General features: G+C 42.1%; 2 protein-coding genes across 2 annotated transcripts in view; one reads left to right on the forward strand and one right to left on the reverse strand.

Annotated features, from left to right (window-relative positions):
- The window catches only part of cyfip1 (cytoplasmic FMR1 interacting protein 1), a 34,121-nt gene extending 31,405 nt beyond the window's left edge, over positions 1–2,716 (forward strand). Inside the window, exons 27-31 of the mRNA XM_005804426.3 lie at positions 65–137; positions 990–1,084; positions 1,208–1,446; positions 1,545–1,692; positions 2,079–2,716. Coding sequence (XP_005804483.1) covers positions 65–137; positions 990–1,084; positions 1,208–1,446; positions 1,545–1,692; positions 2,079–2,243 — 720 coding nt within the window. The 3' untranslated portion in view covers positions 2,244–2,716. The remainder of the gene's footprint in view (positions 1–64; positions 138–989; positions 1,085–1,207; positions 1,447–1,544; positions 1,693–2,078) is intronic.
- On the reverse strand, positions 2,313–9,160 carry nipa2 (non imprinted in Prader-Willi/Angelman syndrome 2). Its single transcript, XM_005804449.3, has 6 exons — positions 8,661–9,160; positions 8,336–8,557; positions 6,760–6,816; positions 6,424–6,514; positions 6,023–6,183; positions 2,313–4,956 (listed from the first exon to the last, which is right to left on the reverse strand). The coding sequence occupies exons 1-6, from the start codon at positions 8,719–8,721 to the stop codon at positions 4,310–4,312; spliced, it is 1,239 nt and encodes a 412-aa protein (XP_005804506.2). The 5' UTR covers positions 8,722–9,160; the 3' UTR covers positions 2,313–4,309.
- Between the last annotated feature and the right edge of the window lie 1,438 nt (positions 9,161–10,598).

Below are 10,598 nucleotides of genomic sequence, written 5' to 3' on the forward strand. Positions count from 1 at the left end.
CGGGATGCAGCGCCGACTCTCTGCTCTGCAGCCGGCTGACGTTTTTCATGTCCGTGTCTTACAGTCTCAGGAAGAAGTGTGCGACTTGCTGCATGCTGCGCCTTTCCAAAACATCCTGCCGCGAGTGCATGTCAAAGGTAAGCACATTAACATCAAGACACAGTTAGCTTTCATACTGCAAAGCAGTAAAACAACAAAAACAGTATTTCAGATGTACTGTACATATGTACTTTGTCTACACTAATCTGATCCTTCTACATTTCTATCTCTGGATATAAGTTTCCCTGATATACACATCTTTTTGAATTGAGTTCCTTTCCTAAATGATTCCCTCCCCTTCTCACTCCAAGCAGTTTCTATTGTTTTATATGGAAGTAACTAATGTCTTCCTAATGTCATTCCAAGAAATTTTATTTTATTCCTTCTGTTTGCATTTTCAGGATTTACTTTTTCTACTTTTCAAAAATTAAAAACATTAAAACAGAAAAGATTTGTCACCTGCACATGACACCAAGTCAATACCTCTAATACTGTTGTTGATATACATAAAAAAAAACCACTTTGGGCACTACAATATGTAATATTTTTTGAATTTGGATTTTCCCTCCAAAGCAATACCCTAGAATCAATACATTTAGGTTTTCCCAATCAATATATATCTGATGTTGTAGAGTTACAGATAACAGTCCAATTATGTTTTTTTTTGTTTTTGTGCTGCAAAATGGTCTATTATTTGGCAAAACCATATTGTCTATTTCTAGATAACTCTTGTTTCTTTTAAAAAAAAAACTGCTGACTTTAAAAAGAGATGTTTTACATAAATCATTTTCTCTATACCACAGGCTCCAAATATAAAGATTGGAGGTCACTTACTACAGATGACTGTCAGAAATCAAATCAAAATATTATTGATAAAATGTTTCTAAATCTTCCTGCACCAGTCAAATAAGTAGTACCAACCCATTCTTTGTGTTCTCCTTGCCGTTCAGATGGGGAACGCCTGGATGCCAAGATGAAGCGTCTGGAAGCTAAATACACGGCGCTGCACATGGTTCCTCTGATCGAGCGCCTCGGAACACCGCAGGTAGAACCAGGCTAAGCGTTTCCGTGGTTGCAGAGTCAACATCGTAGCATCGTTGTTTGTGCTTTTTTAAAATCCTGCCAGAGTGACATTATGACCAGAAAACTATCGCTCCCTTTCCTTCAGCAAATAGCCATCGCGCGTGAAGGCGACCTCCTGACCAAAGAGCGGCTGTGCTGCGGCTTGTCCATGTTCGAAGTCATCCTGGCGCGCGTGCGCGGCTTCTTGGACGACGCCATCTGGCGTGGCCCGTTGCCCAGCAACGGCGTGATGCACGTGGACGAATGTGTGGAGTTTCACCGCCTGTGGAGCGCCATGCAGTTTGTCTACTGCATCCCTGTGGGAGCCCACGAGTTCACAGTGGAGTGAGTGCAGGATCTCTTCCTGTTCAACCACAAAATGAGCCGCTAAAGTCAGCGTGTTTATCTGAAACGTGTGTCCGCTTCCTGCTCCCTTCCTCCAGGCAGTGCTTCGGAGACGGCCTCCACTGGGCGGGTTGCATGATCATCGCCCTGCTGGGGCAGCAAAGACGATTCGACATCCTCGACTTCAGCTATCACCTGCTCAAGGTGCAGAAACACGACGGCAAGGACGAGATCATCAAGAATGTGGTGAGTTGGAGAGCGGATCAGTAGCACAACCCGCAATGCACAGATAGATTTTATTACCGAGTTCCTGTCATTTATTTTCTAACACTCATTCTCCAGTTACTTCTGTTTTACTCTGTGACTAATTAATGACTTAATAAGTAACAAATATTTCACATTTCTGTTGCCATCGTTGGCAAACATGAGTAATTATGAGGGAAATCAGAACTGTTTATTACCCCCATTGACTGTCCTCTTCAAATAAAATATGCTGCATCTCACATCACTGATTCATCGTGACAAATGAGCATGTAGGGAGGCACCGTGGGAAATCACTAGTTTTCCCTAAACCCAGGTGTGTATTAATGTTAAAAATATGGTAACATGGGGCGTATCTGTGTTTTCTCCAGCCTCTAAAGAAGATGGTGGACAGAATCCGCAAATTCCAGGTCCTAAACGATGAGATCTTTGCCATCCTGAATAAATACATGAAGTCTGGAGACGGAGAGAACATGCCGGTGGAACACGTCCGCTGCTTCCAGCCACCGATCCACCAGTCGCTCGCCAGCAGCTGAGGCGCTGCTGCTCGTCTGCTCGCACTTTGGGACCGCTTCTGGGTTCCAAACACTGTCAGCATTCTCCTGTTTCCCTTTGGCCTTCAGTAGCTAAGGACTATTAACTGCAATATATGGGGCCACTTTTTGAACGTTTTAATTTTTTTGTTTTTTTTGTTTTCACTTGTGCCTTATAAGAATAGATGCCGCCCTTTTTTGAAAGAGCTATTCTTTTGTACTTGGAGGTAGCTGTAGTTCAGGGAGGGAAATTAGTTTTATGAGTATTTAAGGGTTTGCTGTGGTGGAACATTAAAAGGGTGAACCTATTTTTGAGAAAGGAAAAAAATGGTAATTTTGTACTGTCTACATGCATGCTCAAACATTTTAAAGATTAATGAGAAATAACCCTCATCCTTATTATGTTAAGCAAATTATTCACTGTGCCTTGTTTGAAATCTTTTAATCACTTTAATTCAATAAATATGTAACAAATGGTTTTTTTGTCAAGAGATTTTTTTTTATGTAAAAAGTTCCCCCACCTACCGCCAGATAAGACTCCAAACATAAATTACTTTCAAGTATCACAAAAAAAAATGTCAATCAAAGTGAGGTTCTTGTCAAAATGTCATTGTCAGCAGGTCCTCAAACCAGAATATATTAGCTTTATATTTTTGATTCATAGAAAGAAGGTCAGTGTGTGAAAATCCATGCACATATAACAAAGCATTTCTTTAGAAAATATTTACAGAGCTACAGAGGAATGCAGGTCAGTTATAGCCGGGGTAGGTTACTTTTATAAATGTGTTTTTTGGTTTTGCATATTTATTAAAACTATCACAGTCGTGACAATATAGCATTACAGACAATCTGAAAAAGAAAATGGAGCTCCTCTGCCTCCTATAACTAACTACTGACGTACACCGCTCAGTCGTCCAATCAGAGCCAGAGGGAGGCTCTTAGCGCTGCTAATCTACAGCTTCTGTTGTCAGCGGAGCCTGCCATGAATGCTAAGGCTAGTTAGCATAGCCGGAGATGACAGCGGATAAACGGTTTTCCTGGAAAGATAAGTTGTCTCTCCACCATTAGCGCATTTAGCAGCGGCGTGTTATGGCAGTATGATTTTTGCATCCTTGCTCTGTTATTTTTATCTCCTCACACACACTGCTGCACGCTTGCATAATCATAATCACAACAGGTTAACACCCTTAGCGAGGGTACAGAACGACGCTTGGCTAAACGTAGAGCTTGGGCTCCATAATTTGCCCTGGTGTCAGACTTAAAAGGGCAATATTATGTATTTTCCAGCCATATAGTGTCATTTAGAGCTCAATAAAGTAACTAAGTTAACTTGAGTTGCTATAAAAACGCTACATGTGTCAAATGCAACCTAAAATAAATTTTATTTCCTAATTTAACGCCATAAAATTGGGCCTCTGTCTCTTTAAAAACACCTGCTCTGTCTGAAACTCCGCCTTCAGGAAGTCATCACAACATGGCTCCTCTATTGCTGCCGCTGAGAGGAGGCTTATGGGAGAAAGCAGCTCTGTGAGGCGGAAGCTCGTAAACTGCATCTCCAAGGAGGAGCTGCGCCTCACAGGCGGAGCTAGCTCCAACCAGATGTTTTGCACAGCTGAATGGTTGCCATGGGCAATGAAAGGATTTCGCAAACACGCATGAAAGAGTCAAGGCAACACTCCAGGTGTGTTTTTTGATGAGGGAATAACTTTATAACATGATGTAAAGTTCAAAGGTTGCTTCTGACTAGGAGTGGTGCATTCCTTCCGACGGCACCAGTAGCACTAATATGAAGTGGAGGAGCTCGATGTATTCACAGATTATCTGTGTCGTAGTGTGTGGAAATGGTGACAGTTTTAACCAATATGTAAAAACTTTTTCTCACAAGTTACTTACCCCCAGCTATAACCAAATACGACAGTCTGAGTAAATTAAGGCAAATTAAGACAAATACAATCTACTGGTCCATCCGTGTCCCTCTTCCTCCCCTCACAGTTGATTGTCTCATTATTTTAGAAGCTATCGGCACCAACCCAACGGTTGAGTCTGAAGACAAAAAAAAAAAACGTTTATTAAGCATCTAAAGAGGAAGTCATTGCTCCGTTCCTCCTGGAGACGCTGTCGAAAGGCACACCCCTGTCCTCCATGTCCTCGTCCTGCAGCAGTTCGTAGTTGGTGTGAGCGGCCGAGCCGTTGGCCGCCGGGACGCCGCCGCGCTCCTCCTTTCTGATGGACACGGCCAGCGTCGCCAAGCTGACGCTGACGTCTTTGAAGGCGTGCAGCAGGAAGATGCCCACGATGATGGTGAGGAAGCCGCTGAGGGTGCCGATCACGTCGCCGGCGCCCATGTGCTCCCACTCTTTGAAGAGGATGGCGGAGCAGGTGAGCACGGACGTGGTGAAGAACACGTAGTAGATGGGCGTCACCAGCGAGGTGTTGAAGATGTCCAGGGCCTTGTTCAGGTAGTTGATCTGCGTGCTCACGCAGCCCACCAGACCCAGGAGGAGGATCCAGGCCAGGGGGTTCTTAAACACGTTGACGCCGGCGATGCCCTCCTTGATGGCGATGCCCAGGCCTTTGACGCAGGACACGGAGAGCGCCCCGATCACGGAGCAGATGGTGATGTAAACCAGGATGTTGGTCTGACCGTGGCGCGGGGAGACCACAAAGATGAAGATGAGAGCCACAATGATGACAAGAGTGGCGAAGAACAAAAACCCTTTAAAGAAAAAAATACAATGAGGAATAATCTTTTTAAATAGTATTCAAACCACAAACAAAAATGTATTTTGTGTGCTAGAACAAGCAAGTTTCTCAAAAACTCTTTTTTATATGTTAATCAGAGGTCTTACATCTTTTTAATCTTGTATATTCTGGGATTTTTTTTTTCTCAGGCAATAATCTTAATTTCACTCAAATGTCTTCACTGCGTTCTTCAGACAGTAGAGGCTACCTGCTAAGTGCTAACATAACGTTGCTAGCTCACTAGTTTTGTTGGGGTCCATCATGGGAAAGTTGAAACTTATCGGCAGTTGTCTGGATGATGTTCATACATTCCTACGGAGACACGGGTCTTAAATTCCTGTCATCATGAACTTAAAAGTCTTAAATTTAAATTGATGAAACCTACAGAAACCCTGACAGGGGGGCTGCAACCTGTGGTTCCGGTGCCAGTCTTTACACCTTCCACAACGGCTCTTGTTAACTTCTGACTAAAAATTAACAAAAAACAGTTGGTGTTTTTAAATAAAGATATAGCAACAAATGCGGAATTTTTTATTTTGGTCATTTAAAAAAAAAAAAAAAAATGTCTGCAATATTTGCACTGAATGTCCAGAAAGAATGACACCAACAGTATCAGTAATATGTTTTTAGGTAGGTTTTCCTTATTACACTAGGTTAGAATATCTGCTTTTTTAATAAAAAAAAAAACAACCTCTTATGTTCTTTATTTTAAATCCTAAACAATAGAAGTAAAACAGAGCGAGTTTTTTTTTTTTTTTTTTTTAACTCCTAAAGTAGATATTTTGTCTAAAATATTGTCTTTTTTATTTTCTTCAAAAGCATATGTTGCATTTGTGGCTCTAAACCTTTTTCTTTGTTGTTGTTGTTGTTGTCTTGAGAGCAAAAAGTCTCTTTACATTGTAAGTCTCGCTGTCCCCTGATCAACAAAAGGGTAGTGCATGTGTGAGCTTGTCGAGCAGAAAGTTGCGGAGAGCTTTGAGGCAGCATTTCACCTCTCTCGTGTGTGACGGCACCGTTTTATTCCGCCGAGTCATCCCTACCTGGGTCGACCAGCTTCTTGGCCATGTCCTCCAGGCTGTCGATCTCCTCCTCCTTCGGCGCATGAATGACCATGGTGGTGGAGCCCAGGATGCTCAGCAGGCAGCCCAGCTTCCCGTGCAGGTTTAACCGCTCAGTCAGGAAATACGACGACAGCACGGCACTAAAGCACAGAAAAAACAAAACACCACCTGTCATGGAAAGTTTAAACCTAGAATTGCACACGCTTGGAAACAAAACATACAAGATTCCACACTATCTTGTTACTTCAGGTCATTTACTCAAGAATGTACTGAAAAACAAAGAGAGGGCTGTTTGCTCCAGTTTCAAGACGGCATATAGCTGCACGATGGTTTTGATAAAAACGTTTCGGTGTGGAGGGCACGTGATGAGGCGTCTGTACCTGACGAGCACGCTGAGGGCTCCCAGGGGCGTGACCAGGGTGGCAGGGGCAAAAGCATATGCTGCGAAGTTGGCTGCTTCTCCAGCGCCCACTGAAATAAAAAAAATTAAAAACCAAAAACGTTAGCATACAGTCAGAACATGTCGCAATAGAGCCAGACATGGGGAGGTTTGCCGCACTGCAATAAAACAGGGTGAGTACAAACACACTGAAGCACACACAGAAGCAAATCAACTGAAAGTTAAAAAAAAAAAAAAAAAAAAGTGTTTATATATATAGCTACAAATTTGGAAATGTGATCAAAATCATTACAATAACACAAAGCTTATCACTTACTTGATAGTAAACCAGCCCACCACAACCATTCTTTAAGATATGCATGACCGCCCTGCCCTGAAAAACAGAAAAAAAAAACAAGATTTTATTACTGCATAGCGTATCAATAAATAGAGAGGAGTGAATCAAGAAGCAACCTCACGTCTAAGAACAGAGTAAAAAAAAAAAAATCATCATAAGGAGGCATCAGATCTTACTTACCACTCACTTTTTGAGAAGTTTTTTTTTTTTTTTTTTACCAAAACCACCTATTTTAACAGCAGCCATTTTGCTTGACCCTTGGCACTTTGTGTGATTTGTGTAAGTTTCCCAAAATAGGAGACTTTAAGTCTTCCATATTAGATTATTACTAGACTGGATTTCAATTTGCTAGACCAGACTGGTCACACTGGATCAGTCTGGCCTTTCAAAATAAAGCATACAGATGCCATAATTAAAAAAGGGGACAGGGTCTTATAAGTCATATCAGGAGTCGGCAACATTTACAATCCAAAGTGCCATTTCAGCCCTCACTCCTTCTAAATAAAACTTTAAGAGATGCAAATGTTACATCAACTATTTAAATAATATTTTTAAAGAACCCCAGTTTTATTTATTTCTGGGTTTTCAAATAAATAAAAAAAAAACATAAAAACTTTGGAAAACGCGACGATTGATCCACTTTTCTTGGACGGGACTTTGATATTTGGGGAAAAAAAATGACTACTTATACTTTTAATGTCATTCTATTGTAAAAACGCAATGCAATTATTTCCATACATCAACTCCTGAAACCTGGATTTATTACATCTTTATAAAAAAAAAACATCAATTGGTTCTTTAGCATTTTTGGTCACATTTATTATTATTATTAAACCTCGGAAGGACTAAAGAGACACTCAGCTCCATGCTGCGGATGTCTGCAGTAGAGCGCCAATTCTCTTAAAATAAGGCGTAGAAATACTCATCCAAATAAAAGCCTCAATATTTCATTGCAACATTATTGGAAAAGTAGGTTCCATAAAACTAGTGACTAAACCTGTAATTGGGAAGATTATGTTTGAATCCTAAGTTCTTCAGGAACCTGGACTTAAAAAAAAAAGGACAGAATCAAGATGATCCTCACACTAAAGGTCTTGTTCTTTGGTAGGTTTGATTATAAAGAACGTTGTTTAAAACTCATATTAGTTAATTTATGTTACACAAATGCTGTTAGACATTATGAACCATTAAAATATCACCTGGTCTTCATTACACTTGCTGTCTAAAGTGCATTATCGAAACTAACCAAAAGAAGAACCTTCAGATCTGAGGAAAAGGTCAAGTGAGCTACTGATATTAATGATTACCAGGAGTTGAAAAGACTCTGTGACGCACACACACACACACACACACACATGAACACACCCTGCTCCAGGGAGCTGGTATAAACACGCCTGTAAAACACAGGGCAGGGATTAGCGAGTTTCCTGACTGGTCCGACTTCTGGTTTGGCTGTCAGCGATGCACATCAGCAGCAGGGAGTGCCTTAAGGGGAGCTGGCAAATTCAATCAGATATGATGTGATCTGGGTGTTCAGACAAAGAGCGGCCGGTACCTGCCCGCATCGATCCCTTCTTGGCCAGCCTCAGAAGACCTTTCTTCTTCAGGATGAAGCTTCCACCGATGAAGATGCTGGAGCTGATGGCCAAAGCCAGGCCGATGTAGAAATCGTACTTCCCCCGGTCCTGACCCATGGTGATCCTGGATGTGTTGGAGTGATTTTTCACATCCACCACCAAGCAGGGAAGATGCTCTCCGAAGGAGCAGCTCTGGCAACCTGGAGGGAGGAAAGAAGGAGGTGGGAGGTTGAAAGAGCCCAATAAGAAACAACAACACAGATTCCTCAGACTTCACGTCCGTCCCTTACAGCGGGAACCTACCGGCGACACAGGACACATTACACAGCGGGAAACCAGAACCTGACGCGTTGAAGAAATCCATGTAGGGCGCAGCGCGTTTAAGAACATATAGTCCCTCTGCTGCCTTATCCCAAACAAAGACATGAGAGGCTGAGCTTATCCAACCGGTTGTCTGAGTGTTGCGCCGCCACGGACACAAAACCTTGTGAAACTCGGTCAGCTGCTATGCAAATGAACTTCTTTCAGGAGTTTGGAATCAGGAAGCAGCATTCCTGTATTGGTCAGGTGCGCCTTGATAGGAAGCTAACCTGAGGAAGCTCGGGCTATAATTAAGGCTCTATTATCAACCAATAAGCTGCTTCGGCAGATGCTCTGACGCGCCTAACCCATAATTTGACTCAGCTACTAATAAATGGATACAGAGCCGAACACGTTAGCTACCATTAGCGTCACAGCACTCCTAGCTACGCCACAGGAGTCGGTGTGAGCGACAAGCAGCGCAGTTTGAGGAGTCCCCACCTTACTTACCTGCTCAAAGGCGGCTGTATTCCCCCCCCTCTAAACCAAGCGAACAGCGACTGGCCAGCCTGCGTCTCGGCTCTGCTTTGGACAGTCACATACTGTTTCCTCCTTCTTCAACCAGGTACCGATAGCGGCCACTGGAGGACTGCCACACCGCGAGCTGCTTCTTCTTCTTCTGCTGCTGCTGCTTATCAGGGCAGAGCGGAGGCCGCTGAACCGTGTGCCCTCCGCCGGCTGAAACCCAGTACCACAGAGATCACTTACAGACCTGCGACAGGGAACACGGCACCGGCTCCACGGGGTTCTACATTACAACACGAAGCCAGAATCAGTGTAAAAACAGCTCAAAAGCAAAGAAACGGAAGAGGCGGCTCAAACTAACACGAGGCCATAAAGAGAATATATTTTAGGGCTGCTATAAAGGTTGGCGTTATGCAAAATCGACTGGTTTTTTGTTAGGTTTATGCCATATAATAATGTCATTCCCTCATCAAAAACATGCAAACACACTCCTCCAAAAATAATCAGTTCAAAACTTTATAATTAAATACAAGTTATCTGGATGTGTTACTACGACTCCGACAAGGCCTTTTTGATCACAACAGTAACAATAATTGTGTTCGACTGACTTAAAAATTATGCTTTCGATCCTACAAACATGCTGAGGATCTGTTGTGGTGCCAGGAGAGTCAGTGCACCAAGTGGATAAAATAATAGGTAGTAGCTGAGGTATGTGTACAGTATTTTTTTGCTTGTATGCATAATTGTAACAAGAGGGACCCAGAGTTAACATTTAAAAGGATGAAAAAGTTGTTTGTCGTGAGAACATTCCACCCTGGAAAGAGAAATGTTCAAATGAATCATTAAACGTTTCGACTTAAACGGTATAACTTAATATGTAGAAATCCGACTGAGACTGTAATAAGAAAATCCCACAGGAGAAAGCGTTTCTATTCATTTATTACATGTAAAATCAATAAAGATTACAAAAAACATCCATGCGACGTTGTAATAAAATTAAATAAAAGTGTAAACCATCACCAGCTTTACCATCACATATGGTGGTAACTTTACCATCACCAGCAACTCCCTTCATCTGACTGAAACCATGCAGTTGCTCTTCATCTTTTATGCAACACTGGTGCTCAAGAATCATCAGGTGAAATGGCTGAATAATTCAAAAGGCACAGTTCAAGTCCAAGTGTAGGTAATGTTGTAAGTACCCTGTGGGGAAACCTTGTAGATGAACCAAAGCGGAGTGATTTGTTTAGATACGACGAATGCAGGCAGTTTAATAGTAATTTGGAATGAACTGACAGATAAAGTTAGAATAACAGGGATAATAATGGCTTATGTTATTATAGAAAAACTGGGAGTCAATAACAGAATACCAATTCTGTTATTTAGTATTAAAAAAAACTTTCATCATCTTTGACA

Source organism: Xiphophorus maculatus, chromosome 9 (genome assembly GCF_002775205.1).
Source record: "Xiphophorus maculatus strain JP 163 A chromosome 9, X_maculatus-5.0-male, whole genome shotgun sequence".
Classification (NCBI taxonomy): domain Eukaryota; kingdom Metazoa; phylum Chordata; class Actinopteri; order Cyprinodontiformes; family Poeciliidae; genus Xiphophorus; species Xiphophorus maculatus.

Bases quoted from the DNA above. Each gene is read 5' to 3' on its own strand.
- nipa2 (XM_005804449.3), bottom strand. From the start codon at position 8,721: ATGGATTTCTTCAACGCGTCAGGTTCTGGTTTCCCGCTGTGTAATGTG. The intron at 8,558-8,660 runs GTAGGTTCCCGC...TCCTCCCTCCAG, and splicing joins TAATGTGTCCTGTGTCGCCG to GTTGCCAGAGCTGCTCCTTC. The intron at 6,184-6,423 runs GTACAGACGCCT...TCTGTGCTTTAG, and splicing joins GCCCTCAGCGTGCTCGTCAG to TGCCGTGCTGTCGTCGTATT.